The following is an 18,967-nucleotide window of genomic DNA, read 5'->3' as shown; positions in this document are numbered from 1 at the left end:
GAGACCGTGGGACCATCGTCCTGTATATTGGGGATCAATGTGATGGAGACCGTGGGACCATCGTCCTGTATATTGGGGATCAATGTGATGGAGACCGTGGGACCATCGTCCTGTACATTGGGGATCAATGTGATGGAGACCGTGGGACCACCGTCCTTTACACTGGGGACCAATGTGATGAACATCATGGGACTATCACCTTATACAATGTGGAGACCAATGTGAAGGAGACCGTGGACCCACCTGGGACATGAGGACACCGCCCTTGCTGCCCCTACATCCTTTGCAGTCGATTAATCACTGTATTTCCTCCTGGAATTCACTGCTTCCTATTCACCATCCTGGCAGAGAGGCAGATTCTGCAGTTTCCACTTGGTCCTTCCGACCTTAACAGCTTTTTCCAGACAGTTCTTTCCAAAGACACACTCAGCTCTTGGCAGCTATTTTTTCTCAGTTTTAAACAGTCTTAGTTCAGTAATGTTCCACCATAATCTCACTGTATCCAGACATCTTTTGGTACATCTGTGAAGCCACAAATGCCACCCTTGTGTAAACATTTCAAACCCATCCAAATCAATTTTTAAAATGGATGACATCATATTTACACTCAATTAAGTCTGTTAATAGAAGGCTGCCATACCACACGACTACAACATAGCCTTATATAATTTTCTGTAGAACACTCGCCTTCCTAATTTTACAGTCTAAATGTATTTGAATTATCTGAGCATATTTTTTCTAGTTGTTAAAGGAGGCTAGGCTGAGAGAACATTGGACACAGAAAATAGTGATTAACAATTCTCCCCCCAAATTATCACCTACTAAATGGCTGGCTGTTATTTCCCTCATTTTAAAAGACCATACCAAGAGAAAACCATTAAGTAGTTTATCCAAGGACACGTGGCAAGTCCGTGGACTCACAGGACCTGGAACATGCACTTTTGCTCAGATCAGTGGCGGCAATGAAGCAGAGAGGGACATCCCAGCTTTCGAGGAAGCATCAGACCACTGTGGCAGAAAAGGGCCCACCCCATCTTAGGGGCCTTACTTAAGCTCTCTGAGGAGGCTTAGTCTCAAAAATGGTTCTGAAGATGAAAAACAACATGTAAGCATAAGTTACGTAAGATTCAGAGTGCAGCGTGGACTCGACAGAGCACCTTTAATGACCATGCCTGCAATGACATATTTTTAACAGTTCGTCTTATTGCCGTAGACATACAAGCGGGAAGGCAGAGTACAAACCTGAGTTGAAATAAGATGGACCCTAACCCAGCCACTGCCAGGCCACTTACTTTCAAATAATTACGTGGAAGTTACTAGCAGCTCTGGAGCCAGACTGCCTAGGTTCCCACTGGCTCCAACGTCAACACCAGGGGGCGGTGTGTGACCTCAGACAGGTTCACTTTTCCTCTCTGTGCCAGCTCCTTCACCTGTGAGATGCCCGCGCCCTCTCAAAGGTCTGCTTACAAGGATGGACCTTGGCAGGCATCAGGAAACCTGGGTTTTGGGAGGGGGTCCCACATTAACCAGTCAGGGGCTCACTGTACCTAACCTCACTGTGTGAATGGTTTGGACTGAACACCTGCTTTCCTTCCAGGAGTCTGAAATCGGTTGGGTAAGTGCCATGCCAGGCAGAGGCGGCCTTTGTGACCAACCCACAACAGACACCTGGGTGCTATCTCAGGACGTCCCTGATTGGCAGCATCAATGCTGAGGACTAAGTCCCTTGGTCTCCTCAGCACTGTGTGCCTTTCCCTTTGTGTCCTTTTAATGTTCTAAATCTTAGCGGTGAGTCCAGTTCTGTGTTGTCATCAAACCCAGGGGAGGTCTCGGGGACCCCGGGCCCAGAGAGCAGCAACAGTACTTCCTGGGTGGAGTCAGGGATAGGGATAGGGGCGTAGGGATAGGACTACTCGAGTGACGTGCACAAAACACAGGAAAGACTCATTCCTATCAGCTTTGTGCATGCCCGACCACTTTTCAGTTTGTGGCAAATACTGAGATAATCTAGGTAAAAGGGTATTGTAAAGAATCACACACAGAAAGTACATTGTTGCTTTCAAATCGCAGGTACCTTTTATTATATGTCACCACTAGTAAACAATATGTGCTTGTTGAATACAGACACAAGCCAGATTCCAAACACACACTAGGGTCAACTGGGTACCAGAAACCTGGTTTTTCCCTCTGGTGGGCGAGATCTTTAAAACAATATAAAACCTTGGTAATATTACTACTTTCCTATTATCATCTGTTAGGCAGTTCTAGTCACTACCTGACAACTTCTAAATGTAATTTTAGGAGAAAAAATAATCGAGGCAAACACAGAAGTTATTTAGAGAGTGAGAAAATCACACAGAAAATTATTTATACATAGGAGCGTATCTAACTATTTGACTTTCTTAAAAACATTTTTTTCCCCAGAGCGAAGATACAAAGTTATACTCGCTGCTTAAAAAATCCTCGACAAACAGCTTCCGTAACAGCTGAGATGGTTCCGGGAGGGAGCCCTGTCTTCCCAGGCCTGCTGTCCTGCTCAGAGGTGGCAGGCTGACAGGTGGCTGTATGTACACGTGACCACAATGCAGGCAGCACTGGCAGAAGGAAAAAAGAAAACATTGCACAACCCAGGGTGCCACAGGGAGGTCTGAGCTTGAGTCATTAGGAGCTCATGGCAGTCTCCTCTTACTTTTCTAGTATGGCTTTCTCTACTCTCTCAAACTTTTTCAGTTCAACAGTCAGTTCCCAGTATTTGAGATACAGCCACATGAGTCTCCCGTTCTGGCGCCTGTCGGTGTTCCAGACGTCACCACAGTGGGTGTCATGCTTGAATATGTCGGTCAGGCCAGCTGCCATGTCCAGGTCAGCAGCGACTGGGTCAGTGGCAGCGCGGCCCAGCAGGCTCTTCTCTAGCTGCAGTCGCCGGCCGCGCGGCAGAAGCAGGCTGCAGTAGATGTTCTGTCTCTCGGAAAGAGCGCCCTCGACGTCCTTGAGCAGGAGCTGGGCCCTCCTCTGCCAATCCTCCTCCTGCCCCAGGCAGCTCAGGTATGCACTCCTCAGGGGCTGCACCTGACTCTTTTCTTGCATGACCTGAGCCCGCTCTTGCTCCAGAAGCTTCTTTTCTTCCACCAGCTTGCGCCCCTGAGAGATAAGGGCTTCTCGGTAACTGGTCGTCCTGTTCTGTTCCTTTTCAAGTTCCAAAGACAAGTGAGCCACGGCCCGCCGACTTTCCGAGATCACGGCATGGTACTTGGCTTCAAGTTCCTGCTGGAAAGCCGCTGTTCTCTGGCGGTATGCTTCTCTCTCTTTCTGTATTTCTTTTTGGGACTCCCTAGACCAAATCCATCCTGACATGGATACGTTGGGGGAGAAAAACACATGATGAAAAGCCAGAGTTGAGTTTCTATAATCTTTAAAGAAAACAAAGCTGCTAAGGATAGCACTTCAATAAAATCTTAAGCCCTGAGAGGCATGAAAAAGGCCTTCATTCATATAGAATGAAACTATATAATACACAGAGTTCTTAAATCAGATGAAGGCTCCCAAACACAAGTATGAGCCACTGCAGACAGTGCCCCTTTCAGTCTGGCTTTCTGTGGCTAAGAAAACTCCTCTTCCTTTTACCCTCAAACATATTCTGGCCACAGCTCTCACATACTGTTGGCAAGGTTAAAAATGAATATGGCTATTTGTTGAAAAAATGAATATGGGAATGTTTCAGATATTCTTGGCCAGATAAGAGACCTGAGTACATTTCAAAGTGTGCTCAGCTTTGCCTGGTCCTCACAACAGCTGAAGTCCCTCACATTTGCTTATGTTAGGTTCTGGGCACATGAACAAAAGGTAGAGTGAGAAGTTCAACCTCAAGACGTGGTGTCAATAGGCCGGAGGCCAAGTGGGGAGCCTGGACTCCCCTCCGCCCCTCCTGCCAGAGCACTGTCCAAGAAGCCAGCCAAAAAGGCCTGAATAACGAAATACCCCAAATGCCCAGGTTTCAATAAAAAATCACTCTTCACAACAAGAATCAGGAAGATCTCAAATTGACTTTAGAAAAGATAGCCAGTGGCCAAAATGACAGGGATGTTATCGGACAGTTTAAGGCAGCCATCACAATAGAAAGTCTAAGCAAAGAAATCAATCAATTTCTAATGGTTTTAGAACCATTTAGAGCTTGCCAAACACTACTTAACACTTGGGAAGGCTACCTGTTGCTGGAGGCTAGGGGGATAAACTTGGTGAGGGAATCGAAAGGCTTACGATTACACTTCCTAACGTAGTAATTGGTTTTGATACTGGGAGAGGCCGTGAAGTGACTTTCACTTTGCATGTTTTCCAGATTCATCTCCAGCTTTTATAGCCTTTCATAATAACCTCTACTTTTGAAGTTCTTGCCTTTGGACTTTTGAAATGATGCTTTCTGTCTCTGAGAAGGGTTGAGGAATATTTTTTTCTTCTTGGTTGTTTTGCTTAGCTAATGCGATCAGAGAAATGTTTCAACTGCATTCTTGTAAGGATTCTCCAGAAGTGTCTAATTACATGTTTGAGAAATTGCATTCCACCATAAGCGTCTTCACTGGGCCCCTAGCATGGTCTCAAAGTAAAGGCAGTTAATTGGGGTTGATAAACGCTCCTCTTGTTGGCCTCCACTTCCTCTACGAAAACCTGTTGACCTGAAGAACCCATGCACAGAAACAGCCACTCCACAAAAAGTACCACTGCAAAAGGAGGGCAGTGTTTGCTTTTCCTCCACTCATACTCTTAAGTGCCAACCCAGAACTGTGGGATATGACAAAACATAAAACCAACTCCCAAACATCAGAAAATCTACCAGATAGTGTGGGATCTAATTGAAGGGCTGGAACATTACAACTGACGGGTGACTGGTCATTTCCCTGAAGTCAGTCAAACAGGAGAGAACTTTGGGCCCGGCTGAGCAGGTTTCACAGACAGAGTCTCCCAAGGCCCCTTTCCTACACACCATGCAGCTTCCCGGAGCTGGTTCCTTCTCAGGCCTGTGTTATTCCCCCTCAGTCCTTCATGGCAACTGACTGAGGGAACTGCTCAGAGTGGGGCAGCCTTGAATGGGAAATGACTGACAGGTATTAAAACCCATTCCACACAAGATGCTTCTAAGTATCTTGTCTTGTTTAACCCTCACAACACATCAAGGTAATTCTAATTTGCCACCTCCGTGGATGGGGAAACAGGCTCAGAGAGTTAAGTAATTTGACCAAGACACACCATTTGGAATAAAACTAGGGTGTTCACTTGCATCTGTCAGGTCCCAAAGCCCTAGCTTTCTGGGCTCCACACCGACAGCCCAGAAAATAGAACTGTTAGGAAAACGGTGACTTACGGAAAGCAGCCAGCCCCAGCATGGGGACCAACAGGGCATAATTCCACCTGCTTCCATCACCTCCATCAGCCCTGGAATTTGGCCGGATGTTCCAATTTGGGGGATCATTTAAGTTATTCATGAAGACAGACCTTGAAGTAAATAATAAAACCATTAACCCTACAAAAGGAATAAGATACATCTAACAATTATATCATCTAAGTGCCGCATGTGAATCCCTTTTTTTCTTACCAGGATTTTGTTCAGACTACCTAGGTGCTGCACAGCACTGAATTGAGTGTGATCAAAAGAAGAAAACAACAGACGTCAGATCAAACGCACAACATAGTGGGGGGGAGACATGGCCAGGGAGTTCTCCAGCACAGGTATGTTTAAAGCTACAGCTGTGCATCAAGATGTCAATAGGAAGGTGTCAAACACCGGCTGCTAATCAGGAAACGGAGCGGCTGGGCGCTGAGGCACAGTGCGGGGCAGGCCGTGCGGAGAAGCCTGGCCCCCCCCCCCCGAGCTGGTGGCGGCGAGCGGCTGCCCGGTGTTGGGGCTGAGAGCTCGCGACGGATCCGGGCAACAGGCCGCGCGGTCGGACTCCAGTGCGGGCCCAGACGCACTAGGCGCCCACACGCCGCTGGGCACTTTCACAACATACAGCCAAGGGGCTTCCAGCCCGTTTCCACGTGGCAGCCACAAGTCGCAGACTGATTACAAAAGACGTAATCAAGCGCCCAGGAGAAGTATGCAATTTAAGTCCATTTTGGAAAAAATGAGTGGCGTTTTCAGTAAATGCTTGTTTAACAGCTGAAAACATAGAATTCTACTTGGCGATAAAGAGCCAAACAATACGGCTCGGGACCCAACGTGAGGGAGTTTGTGGCGACCGCAGGTGAAGGGGAGATGCGTTATGGGGCAGAAGACCCCGCCTCACTGTCAGAGGCCTCGGGGCAGCGCCCGGCCTGAGAAACGCGCGTCTCCGGTGCACACTCCGCGACCCTGAGCGGGAACGAGGCGCGCGCGCACGTGCTCTTCAGCGCCTGGTTTTCCGGGAGCCACATTCTGGAAGCCGCCCGTGACATGGGAACGGTCCCTGCAGACTTGCACACAAGTGCGCCCGAGACAGAGCTTAATGAGCCGCAGTCGCGTGGAGAGCAGGACGGTGCCGCCGCCCATCTGCCACCGCTGTTTTCCACGCCACTGCCGCGCATGACAGATGTCCGACGTCTTGCAGACACAGACACGGAAAACAAGCCTACCTGGATCGCAGGCGGAGTCAGGCGCGTGGGCGGACACCCAAGCCCGGAGCTGCACCGACCCGGCCGGGTCGCCGGGCCTCCGCCGCGGGTCTCCCCAGGCTCCGCACGGCCCGGAACCTGCCCCCCGGGGGGAGCGCCGGCCGCGGGGCGTGTCCGCGCAGGCGCAGTGGCTCCGCGCAGGCGCAGTGGCTCCGCGCAGGCGCAGTGGCTCCGCAGCGCGCGGGGCTCCCCGACGCGGCGAGCTGCGCAGGCGCGGCCCGGCGCGGGGTTTGCCGGGAAGGCGCTGTGGCGAGCGGACATGTCGGGGGTCCGTGCGGTGTCGCGGCTGCTGCGGGCCCGGCGCCTGGCGCTGAGCAGGGCGGTGAGTCGGCCCGCGGGCGGGAGCAGGTGGTTCCCTCGGCAGAGGCGGAGCGGACGCCGGCTGCCCGCGCCCCCGTCCCGGTCGGCACGGTCGCTGGCAGGCCTGCGGGCCGGAGCGCGGAGGAGCGGGGCCTCCGAGGGGGCGGGCGCCGGCCGGGGCCCGCGGGCTGTGTCCGGGGCCGGTTCTGTGAAGGTCGCGACCCCGTGCGCCGCCGCGGGCCAAGGTCGCGGGGCTCGGCTCCCGGCGTCGGAGGCGGGGCGGAGGCCGGGCCGCCCAAGGTCACGCGGCGGGCAGCGGCCGGGGCGGCCCCGGACCCGGCGCCCAGGGGCCCGCACGCCTCGGGCGGACGCGGGCCGGCGGCCGGTCGGGCCCTCTGGGCCCCGCGCCCCGGGACCCCGCGCCTGCTCCGTGCTGGCCGCCCAGGGTGGGGCGCGGCGGGCGCTGCGTCCCGCGGCCGGGCTGGCGCCACGCGCGGACCGTGTGCCACGCGCGGACCGTGTCCGCCGGGACCCGCCGCGAAGCTCGGGCCCTTGGTGCGGTTTCGGGCGGAGCGCGCTGTGCGGCTCGCGTACACGGCCAGCGCGCCGGCTGCAGACCACGCGGGGCGAGGCCCCGGAGAGCGAGCCCCACGGGGCAGCCCGGGAGCTGGCGTCCCGCGTGCTCTGTACGTCGTCAGGGTCGGTCTCACGGTTTGCTTTGCACAGAAACTTAGAGGACTTAGCGGTCTGATTCCTTTAAATGAACGTGCCCACCCACCTGCTTAGTAACGTAATTGTAAAACTTTGCTGTCCTTTATCGGGGCTGGACTAGACCAACTCTGGCTCCGAGCTTTTAGCTCAAAGTGAGAATAAGGCTCTAAGTGCAACAGGTCAGTGTGTCAACCTTTCCTACCGGCTTGATTCGCAGTGATCTCTGTTGAGCCAGCTGTTAGCTGCCAACCTTTACCTTCATTATCTCTTTGTATCTTCATAGCTGTCCTGTGTTTAGATATTTGTAAACATGACTTCAAGATAGAGTTAGTGAATTAAACAAGTTAGGACTAAAAAACATGGTCTTGGGTTTTTAAAGTCTTATCTTGAGTAAGATAGCTTTTCCTATGGAAATTAATTCCGCTCTAGCAACATATTAATTGGAGTTAGATTGGCAAGAACAAAAGCATCAAATTGGAGAGTAGATGGTGAAGATAATTGAATAAAGCCCAGAGACTTTTTCTTTATCTCATTTTGTTCAATTCTGTAGTGTTTCCAGGTCATTTCACATTTACAGCTGCTTTCAGGTTATAAAATCACCAAACCGATTTTGCCTTGTATTTGCTTTTCACTTGCCCCAGTGCACTGACAATTTGCAAAGTGTCCCAAAGTAGTTTAATGGAAAGGAAAACTAAAGACCCAAAATAGGTGTTAGTTAACTGTTCACTTCAGATGAGATTCTTCAGATCCTTTAGCATGAATATCCAAGATTTTCTTCTAGAATAAGTTCATTTTCTTATGTATTGTTCTGAATATGTTTTAATGGTATATCTAGAATTCCATTATTTAGGCCATTGTAGCAAGCATTTGTTTTGCTTCCTGAGATAATTATAATGCCAGTTGCACAGAGTTTTGTATTGAGTGATGTATGTCCTGGTTCACTTGAAAAGTTGTGGTTTGGTTTTGGTACCTAACCTGGATATTCATCTTAGTTTGGAGTCCCAGAGACTCCAAACTAATTGTGGAGTCACAATTAGTGCACTGGGACAAGTGAAAAGCAAAGACAAGGCAAAATCGGTTTGGTGATTTTGTACCCTGAAAGCAGCTGTAAATATGAAATGACTTGGAAACACTACAGATTTGAACAAAATGAGGTAAAGAAAAAGTCTCTGTGGGCTTTATTGAATTATCCTCACTATCTACTCTCCAATTTGATGCTTTTGTTCTTGCCAATCTAACTCCAATAAATATGTTGTTCAGAGCAATTAATTTCCATAGGAAAAGCTATCTTCTTCAAGATAAAAGACTTTTTAAAAACCCAGGACCTTAGTTATGGAGGGCCCAGCTCAGCTCCAGGTCACTTGGAAAAAAGACCTGGAAGTACACACTGTTCCCCAATAGAGTCCTGTTCTCTTTCCCCAATAAAATCTTTAGAAAAAAAGAAAAAATAACCCAGGACCATCTTTTGTAGTCCTAACTTGTTCAGTTCACTAACTCTTGCCATCATGTTTACTAAACACAGGACGGTGGTGAAGATACAAAGAGATAATGAAGGTAAAGGTTGACAGCTAACAGCTGGCTCAACAGAGATCACTGGGAATCAAGCCAGTAGGAAAGGTTGACACACTGTGACCTGTTGCACTTAGAGCCTTATTCTCACTTTGAGCTAAAAGCTCGGAGCCAGAATTCTTTTTTTCCCCCAAGGGCCCTCAGATCGGGGGGTAAGTACAGGATCTGTAGCTAGCGAGGCAGACGCGAGTGTAGACCCTGTGTACCCTGGATAGACCGCATTGCTCTGTGAGGTTAGTGAGGGTTCTGTGACATGACGTGTGAAAGCTCTGTGCACTGCTCTTCTGGACCAGAGCCCACAGCTCACCAGCCTGCACGGGGTAGCATCGTGAACTGAATGCATTAAAGCCTCGTGTTTTAAAAATCTTTACATCTTTCATGACAGTGATTACACATAGTTGTAAAAAAAAAAAAGTCAATGAGAGTACAGAAGGCCTTATAAATGAAAAGGAATAAGACCCCCTCCTTCTCCAGACTTGCTCCCCAGTGGAATGGATTCTGAATTGTTTCTGGTATTTGGCCCCTGCTATTTGCTTCCATTTCTCTAGCTCATCTGCCCGTGTTTTCTAACCCACTTTGGATATCCACTCTGCCGGTGGGTGAGGATTTAGTTCACTGCACCATCCTACTTCCTACATTCTCAGCCCTCCCAGGATAGTTATGCAACCGCTTTCAGATCTTCTGTTGGCTGCTTTAGCAACGGTTTGGGTTGTACTCACAAATTAGTTTCTCGCTCCTGATTCATAGGTGTGTTTTATTAGAGGAGGATTCCCCACTTGCTAGATTGAGGTAGTGTTTGCCCTCTCCTCACTGAGTTCTTCTTTCTACCTCCTAAGTCAGTCACCTGTACTTTTATGTTGTTAAAAGGTCTTAGTGTTCCTTTTAGTTGTACTTTAGGTAGATTTCCCCATTCTTCATGTTGTCCTGTTAGAAAATGTTTTATTAATAAGTAACACAGAATTTAAAGACAGAAATTCAGTTAAAATTAGACCCTCCCAATTCTACAGTCCCCACCCCTGAAACAGATTTAGATGCATAGTTGGCTGTTACAATTTTCCAGAGGGAGGCAGTGTGATAATTGGTTAAGATTTCACTTAGTAGCTGCCCCTTTCTGTTTTAATTTGGATTACAAAATGTGCTGTTCTTGTTGGTACTACTACCTGTATTTATATTTTGTGTACTTTATAAAATTTTCAAGAAATTTTTATTAGAATTCCTTCAATGACAGTTCTTTGTTAAAATGTCATTTTACCATTTAGAATATACTGAAGCAGAGGAATTTTTGTTCTTTTTAGTTACTTTTAATTCATTTTCTGAAAGAAAAAAAACAAATTGGCTTATGTCACTGAAAACAAATGTGCTTAAAATTGAAATTGGAGAATTTAAGAACATTGCTCTTATCAGTTCAGATGTACTTGAAAATCCAAGGAATTACTTTGTAATTAGAATAAACTGAAATGTTTGTGGCAGCCATCATTTGGTCTCAGAGTCAAGTCGTCCAGCCCCGGCCCGAGTCCTTTCATCTTACAGGAAGTCCACTCAGTGTACAGCAGCTCAGTGAGAGTTCATTTTGTATTTTGCCAAATTCTCCCTGTAGTTCTCATTGGTTTGCCCTACAGAATAACTACTCTTTATCCCACAGAATAACCCGTCTTCCAAATTGCAGAATCCATGGAGGCATCTCATATCCCTTTTGTCCCTGCTGATGTACTTCCTGAAATTGTCCTTTACGGCATCTCTAAGACTCCTCCTTTTTCGTTTGTCTACCGGAGTGCAGTCAGCAGGATGGGGAAGTGTCCCCTGAGCTGCTGGCCATTGTTAGCATATGAAGAGTGTGGCCTCTCACGCTGGGCTGGGATTTCATTAAGACCAGTGTTCTTGTGTACGTGTTGATGGGATGGGACATTTAAGCCGAGGCTTGGAGAACCATAGAGCTTCACAAGGAAAAGGCCAGGGACAAGTGTCCAGTCAGAGCGCCTGGCGCTGTGGTGTAGGCAGATGAGGGGGCACTGAAGCCTGGCACCCACGTGGAGAGTGGAGAAGCAGGACTGGTAGCATCTTGTGTGCACAGTGAAGGGATTGTGGCCCTGGTGCCTGAGTGTCACAGCAAGCAGTAGAGCCTGGTCAGAGCCTCAGTGTCCCAACACAAGGTCCTGTCCCTTCCTGGGGAACCGTAAGACCTCACAGATGGTGCGGCCCCAGAAAGAGGGCTATCGTGGGTGGGTCCAGTAAAAGGGCTTCAATGTTTGCAGAACTACTGGGAGCGCAATGTGGGCACCTTCCCTAAGGTCCACTAAGTAACGTAAATGAAGAATTCCTGTGAAAGGGCGCCTTTTATTTCCTGTCTAAGTCAATGAGTATCCTGTTTGAAAACAAGCTTCATCTAGAAGGGCTTTTCCTAGAGTGCCAAGTCACCTTGAGCATGCCCCGTATCCTCAGGGTGAAGTTGAGACTCCCATGTGAGGTTTCCAAGTGAAGGGGTGCACCTGGGTACATAAAAAGGTTAACAGCTTACAAGGGAGTGTTTAATTACAAGTCTTTGTGCCTTCAAGACACTTACGCTCTCTATCTGCCTCTGCAGAGCCCAGCAACACCGCAGACAGGTACCCGCAGTTTTCACTTTGCTGTTGATGGCAATAAGAGGTCGTCGGCTAAAGTTTCAGATTCAGTAAGTTCACGGCTTTTTGTTCCATTACAAATGATTTTCTTGTCTTAGAGGGGGTTTTAATATGTTTGAGTAATGCACAGATCTCATTTAAAGGAAAAATTGTCATTCCAGCGCATGCTCAGATTATGTCTTAGTGTAGTAGGACTTGTTCGTAATACAAACAGAAACCTAGATATTAACATTTTTTGCTTGTAGCTCTTGTGTGTCTTTAAACCAGATTAAAGTTTAAGTCAAAGCAACTAAATAACACAAGTGCCACATGAACAGTATTTACTGTGATGGATGAGGACATCCCTGCTCCACCCACATAGGACCACAGAGGCTCTTTGTGTTAAGTGAGTTCATTCTGCTCTCTGTTGAAGAACCTAAAATTTGCTTAGAAGTCCTCTTCTCATAACCTCACAGAAGTTAATGAATACTGCCTGGTACCTTCTCAGTCGAATGAAAACACAAGCATCACCCTGAAACAGCGTGGTTCATGCTCCTTGGTTCTCAGGTGGTCACCCTGATGAACCAGAATGTGCTTATCTTACCGAAAACAGCATTTGAACATTTTCGTGGGAAGCCCACACATCATAGGGGACAGTCGTATCAGCCTGTGCATATGGGTGCAGACAGAGAGGAGAAATCAAATGATAATGGAAAGGAAAAACCATCTTCAGAACTAACTGTTTTGATTTGTGGTTGCTTTCCCGTACATCTACAGTTAGTTTCCTGCTTTCAGATGTAGATTTAAGTTTCCGGCGTTTCCCCTGCTGGTGGGTCGCCTCGCTCCTCAGGCTCAGTGGCTCCACCCGCCAGCAGGCCTGTCGGTGGCCGCTCAGTGTGGGGTGGTGCCCAGCACGCCGTCAGCACTGCTGAGTTGGAGCTGTTGGTCCCACCCAGGGTGCAGGCCGTCTGGGCACCGCAGTGGTGCTTTACCTTTGTCTTTCCGTTTCTTGCACTGTCAACACAGCCTCGCGTCTGGTGTAGTGGACGTGACTGACGAGTGAATTTTTCTTTTCCAGATTTCCACGCAGTACCCAGTAGTGGACCATGAGTTTGATGCTGTGGTGGTGGGCGCCGGAGGGGCAGGCTTGCGAGCTGCGTTCGGCCTCTCTGAGGCAGGCTTTAACACAGCCTGCGTGACCAAGCTCTTTCCCACCAGGTCCCACACTGTGGCAGCCCAGGTAAGAGACGGGTGCTGTCAGTGCTCTTGGCGCCTACAGGGCGTCTTGCCGTCCAGCTTCCAACGCACCCTCCCGCCAAGGATGCCTGCCCCATGCTTTCCCACCGCTCACGCAGCCCTACTGCCTCCGCCAGAAGCCTGGCCGTCACTCTTACTCCACTCCGATCACACTCACGCTTCTCTGATCACTCTGACCACTGGGTTTCCAGGTGGGAATTCCCACCCATTCGCAGGAATTTTTTTCACTTTCCTGTTCCCAAATCCTGAGATATAAACTGTTTTCTGTTCTCCATGATGAATCATTTCCACAAAGTGACGGCCGATACTACCAACCACCTGGCTTCAGGAGCCGAATTCCCGACAAACTTTTCTCAGTATTCGGGAACGGGAAAGCAAAAAAATATAAAAAATAAAAAATCCTGAGAACTGACAGGAATTCCCGTCCGGAAACCCTACTGATGAATAAGAAAAATGTCTAAGAGATACATTGTGAGTAGTACTTTTATTTCCCATTGTGGGTATTACTGGGTTCAAGGAGCCAATTTTCCCGATTTCCCGGCCAACTTTTCTCGGGATTTGGAAATGGGAAAACAAAAAAAAATCCTGAGAACGGGCAGGAATTCCCACCTGGAACCCTACACTCCACCAAGCACCCCGTCCCTTCCTGGTGTCATTTCCTTCACTGCACTGACCAGTCTGAAATGAACTCGTCTGTGGGCTTGTTCTCCATCTGCCCGGAAGCTCGTGGTTCTGCCGCCGCCTCAGATAAGTCTCATTGGGTGTGGTGGCAATGAGCTTTGATGACATGTGACTGTGCGGATCAGAAAACCGTGGCCGAAGTTAGGGAGGAGGACAGAAGGACAGTGGGAAATGACTCAGTGTCGTTCTAGGCACACTGGGTGGGCCCAGCTTGTGCACAGGTGGCATTTGAAAGTCACATCTGATTGGCTTTTCTAGTACTTGGGACGCATTTCCTCATTGAGACCACAGTGAGGGGTGACTTGACAGGAATCCTAAAAGCCGCCCGAATCTGGGAGAGCCTGTGTTCAGTGTACAGCAACGTTCTTCGGGCGCTCAGCTATCTAGGTCCTTTGTTCTCAGGCTGTGCTCTGTAAGCTCACGGATGAATAGTGGACACCTGTGGAGACTTCTCTGTCTAAATGGAAAAATACAGGCCATTTTAATAGTGCAAAGTAGTGTGATACTAATAAAAGAAACAGAGACAGGGTGGTTTAACTTGACTGTTGGCGCTTCAGAAGAGAGGCTTAATGGGAAGGGTTAGACAGGTGGCGGCCTGGACAGTCTCAGGACGCCAGCAGGCTAGGCTTCTGTGGCCCAGATTCTCACTAACAGCGGAAATAAAATGACAGTAGTCGTGCGCGGCCGGGCCGAGCTTTCAGTATGCAGCTCCTACTCTGGTACCGATATACTTCGTCAAGGTTGTGTTCAGGTTTGTAGTTGGAGGGGCTGGACAAAGGAAGTGACACGGTTCCTTACATTACTGGGGAAACTGAGGCACAGCAGCATGAGGCAGGGAAGAGATCCAGCAGGGTCTGCTGGACTTAAAAGTTGACGTTGACTAACAGTTGGAAAAGAGGAGGGAGTTAGAAAATGTGCCTTGTGAAAAAGGTGATGTAAAGAGAGGGAATCCAGTTTGAAGTTGGGGCGAGATAGGGCCAGCATCTCGTCAGTTTTCTCTGCCTCTGAGGGGAGGAGCCAGCGGGATAAGATGGGGGAGGAGGGACAGGCACCGCAGAAGTTGGGGGGGTGAGTCTGAGCTTGGAGTTGATCATTCGGCAGTAAGCACATCTCATCTTCAACACATGCCTATCAATACCACTGGGAACGTTTTTCATAAAGTTACCTAGATTTGTACAGCACCTTTCCCGGGCCAGGTTTGATGAGTAGTAGGCACTGCACATGTGACCTCTCACTTAGTCCCAGACACCTCTTCAAGGATTTCAGCTTCATGTCCCGCTCCCGGATGAGCAGACTGATGTCGAGGGACGCGGAACACATGTGTGATGAGGGCCGTGCTTTAGAGTCTGCTGTGTGGTGCTGCCTCCCTGCTAAGGAAGGTCCTGGAACCAGTCTTCGCCTATTCCTGTCTTCCTCCCAGTGCGGCGCCTGGCAGGGCTGTGGGGGCTCCCATCTGTAGCTGCTGAGGTTGCTCTGTGTTTGTGTTCCAGGGAGGGATCAACGCTGCCCTGGGGAACATGGAGGAAGACAACTGGAGGTGGCACTTCTATGACACCGTGAAGGGCTCCGACTGGCTGGGGGACCAGGACGCCATCCACTACATGACAGAGCAGGCCCCTGCCTCCGTGGTGGAGGTAACGACCTCACAGCCTGTTTGCATTAGGGTTCAGGCAGATGTGGTCAGAGGAGGGGATGGGAGCGAAATGATGGGTAGTGGAGGGGGCGCCTCTCCTCTTACTAGCCACTCGATTCACTTCCCAGGACATACTCCTCTTTTCTCAAGGGTCGCCGTTTCCATAAGATGTGCTCGTTTGGGTCTGCAGGTTTAGGTTGAAGTTGTTCAGGGTACAGGAGTCTCTCAATCGCTATGGAGTACGAGGTGCTGTTTTTATGTTGCACAGCTAGAGAATTACGGCATGCCCTTCAGCAGAACTGAAGATGGGAAAATCTACCAGCGTGCTTTCGGTGGACAGAGCCTCAAGTTTGGAAAAGGCGGGCAGGCCCATCGCTGCTGCTGTGTGGCCGACCGCACTGGCCACTCGCTGTTGCACACACTGTATGGACGGGTGAGTGAGGCCGCCCGGGGCACGGTGTGGGCCAGACAGTGTGCTGCTGAGCCGGGCGCTGGGACCCTGGGGCAGGTCCGAGTGGCAGCACGCAGGCCTGAGTAGTGTCTTCAGAAGCAACGGAATAACTTGGGAGACTTTGTACAGTAACTGTTCATTTGAAGTTTTCTGTTTTAGAAAATTAAATTCATAATCAGTACAGACCAGGTTTGAACTGCTGACCTGCCGCACTGAAAGTAGAAGAGGACAGCAGGGATTTTAAGGCTCTTTCACCATGTCTGAGTTCCTCATTTGTTTTAATACTTGACTGTTAAAATAGGACTAAGACCTGAGAGATACTCGTAGTTGTCACAGGCCAATCCAGGCCAGCATCGGCATGGCCAGATAATTTGTATTCTGAACTCTGGTTTTCCAGTGGGGACAGGTCATTGATTTGCATGTGTTAGGACACGAGTGGCTTCTCTGACCAAGTGTGCAGACAAATATGTGACAGGACCTGCCCATCCCGTGGAATTGTGTGTCACGTGGGGTGCTGGCAGTTTTAGTGAGAGACCTTTCCATTAGCTGTGGGGACGTCAGACCCATGGCTTGTCCGGTACCAAACCTGGTACCAGGGAAATCAGTCCAGCAGCTACCCGCCACGTGTGACCACAGATGTGGCCAATGTGCTGAGGGGCTGTATGTATTGCTTTATTTAGATTAAGTGGCTGTGTGTGGCCAGAGCTCCCATATAGAACAGCCCAGTCTAAGTCAAGACTCTGTGGTCCGTGGGCCCAGCTTTGGCGTCAAACTCTGAGGGGAGTGTCCTGCTGCGTGTGACGCCAGAGAGCCTGGAGTGCCTCCCAGATGTATGGACATAAGGGCTGTGTTAGCACCTCACTGGTCTCCTGGTGTGTAGCAGCGTGCATGCATACTTTTTATGTTTCCTTTACACAGCTCGGACCAGAGCCCCTTTCGAGTTATTACACAGTCGCACTAGTGCTGTGGGTGGTGTGACCCCTTTCCAGCCTGGTGCTCTCCAGGGTTTACCTGGTCCGTGTGTTACGACCAGACAAGGCCTTTACCTGTTCACATGAACACGTCACCTTCAGTGTTGTTTAACACCCGAAATGCAGTGGGGAATGTGCCTTTTTTTTTTCTTCTTTATTTTAGTCTCTGCGATACGATACCAGCTATTTTGTAGAGTACTTTGCTTTGGATCTCCTGATGGAAGACGGGGAGTGTCGTGGTGTCATCGCACTGTGCATAGAAGATGGTTCCATCCACCGCATAAGAGCAAAGAATACTGTTGTAGCTACTGGGTAGGAATCTAATTTTCATGGTGCTTCGCATCTCTGTAATGCTTCGCGTTACTTTCAGGGGCTCTTGATTATAATAAAGGGCAAGCAGTTGGAATAATGATTCAGACGTGACCTAACCTGGGAGGGTAGTCACCAGAGCCAGCCTCAGTTCGTTCTCTCCCAACGAGAGCACCTGCCTCTGCCCTGGGCGAGAAAGTGTCATCAGTTTGCAGCGGGGCGGACCCTGGAGGAAACTGAGGCCTAGAGACTCACGTGACACTTCCTGGAATAACATCTCTTTTGCTTTAATTGACCCTGTGTTTTTATTGATTTCTGAGGTAGATTAGTGCTGTTTGTTCACGTGATGTAAAAGAGTGATTTCCATTTTATATAGACAGTCTGTTATTTTAACCCTTAAAAAGGTGAGTCTGTAAACATTTAAAAATTTTGTTATACAAGTGAGAAATACTTCTCCAAAGGGCAGTCACTTGGACAGTACAGAAGTACTAAAGGACAAGTGAGAGTTCCCTGTCCCCAGGCGCCCTTCCAGTTGCCCAGGGAGCATGTGCAGAGGGCATCGTGTGCAGAGCAGGTCCTGTCGGGTGCTGTGTGCACTCATTGCTCTGCTGGTCATCTGTTTCCAGGGGCTACGGGCGCACTTACTTCAGCTGCACGTCGGCTCACACCAGCACCGGTGATGGCACCGCCATGATTACCAGGGCAGGCCTTCCCTGCCAGGACTTGGAGTTCGTTCAGTTCCACCCCACAGGTAGGATGGGCTGTATTCATGGAATCGGGCTCTTCGTGTCTTTTAAGCATTAAGCATCAGTACGTGTGGGGCGCTCACTGTGGTCCCTTTCTCATCCCTTGGGTCCTAACGCGTCATTTCCTCAGAAGACTGCCCCTGGCCTAGTGTACTTATCCCACTTTCAAAGCAGCGGTTGCTCCGTGTCCCTCCCCACTGGGCTGTCCATTCTGGGCGGCTTGGTTACATGTGCGACAGCACATGAGCCCTTGGCATCAGTGCCAGGCATCTGGTAGGCCCTCGGTCAGTATTTACTGAGTGAGTCTCCTGAAAGGCAGAGAGAGGCCCAGGCGGATTCAGTTTGTGGGGTGGACATCGGGCTACCACTGACCGGGAACATCACGACACACTCCGAGAGGTGTTGAGTGAGGGTGCAGTCGTGGTGGACATAGCTCGTTTGGGGGCATCAGACAGTTGGGGGTACAGCATGGTATTCGGAAGGGGGCTCTAGGCTGGGGGAGCTGGCTTGAGAGAGTTTGCGGATGTTATCTAGTATCTGAGAATCTGTCTTGGGAGACGAATCTCGCGCTGCCCTTTCTTTCTAGGTTGCTTTTCTGACCTGTCAACAGAAGAGCCTCCGTGTGTGGCAGTGGCCACCACACTAAGAGAAAGACCTGTTTTTCCTCTTTCCTTGCAGTACGTTCTATGAAAAATTAAAAAATGTTATCAGGTGCTTTTACAATTGCTGGTTATAACCAGTAAAATTGAGAAGTCTGAGACTTGTGGACTGCCTCTGTAATATATTTCGAGCTCCATTTGTCACACTTCCTTTTCAGTGTCCAAGAAGGAAACCACTGTGGAAAATGCCATTGAAACTAGGAAAACTGAAAAGCAGATGAAATGCAGGATTTTGCATTCTCGTTGTAAAAACAAGAGAACCCCTCTGGTGTAGGACTGAGAGAGTCAGCTATCAGCTGTCGGATTACGTCATGTTTTTGTCTCCTTTGTTAAAAACCAAGGGAGGCGTGGCCTCCCTGTTTTCATAGATTGAGGGACAGTCATGGTGAAGGGTGTGGGCCTGGTGGGTGGCCACTGTGACTTTGGACCGTTGGGCAGCTT

General features: G+C 49.4%; 2 protein-coding genes across 2 annotated transcripts in view; one reads left to right on the top strand and one right to left on the bottom strand.

Moving 5' to 3' along the window:
• Positions 1 to 1,134: 1,134 nt before the first annotated feature.
• On the bottom strand, positions 1,135 to 6,739 carry CCDC127 (coiled-coil domain containing 127). The gene is made up of 3 exons (XM_081054229.1): positions 6,604 to 6,739; positions 5,357 to 5,487; positions 1,135 to 3,347 (listed from the first exon to the last, which is right to left on the bottom strand). Exons 2-3 carry the CDS (start codon positions 5,475 to 5,477, stop codon positions 2,686 to 2,688), a joined length of 783 nt encoding a protein of 260 aa, XP_080910355.1. The 5' UTR covers positions 5,478 to 5,487; positions 6,604 to 6,739; the 3' UTR covers positions 1,135 to 2,685.
• The window catches only part of SDHA (succinate dehydrogenase complex flavoprotein subunit A), a 24,499-nt gene continuing 12,005 nt past the window's right edge, over positions 6,474 to 18,967 (top strand). Inside the window, exons 1-7 of the mRNA XM_081054228.1 lie at positions 6,474 to 6,964; positions 11,804 to 11,890; positions 12,898 to 13,059; positions 15,248 to 15,391; positions 15,659 to 15,823; positions 16,976 to 17,124; positions 17,748 to 17,872. Coding sequence (XP_080910354.1) covers positions 6,554 to 6,964; positions 11,804 to 11,890; positions 12,898 to 13,059; positions 15,248 to 15,391; positions 15,659 to 15,823; positions 16,976 to 17,124; positions 17,748 to 17,872 — 1,243 coding nt within the window. The 5' untranslated portion in view covers positions 6,474 to 6,553. The remainder of the gene's footprint in view (positions 6,965 to 11,803; positions 11,891 to 12,897; positions 13,060 to 15,247; positions 15,392 to 15,658; positions 15,824 to 16,975; positions 17,125 to 17,747; positions 17,873 to 18,967) is intronic.

This window comes from Rhinolophus hipposideros (assembly GCF_964194185.1).
Source record: "Rhinolophus hipposideros genome assembly, chromosome: 7".
NCBI lineage: Eukaryota > Metazoa > Chordata > Mammalia > Chiroptera > Rhinolophidae > Rhinolophus > Rhinolophus hipposideros.
This window is presented reverse-complemented; position numbering and strand designations above follow the sequence as displayed.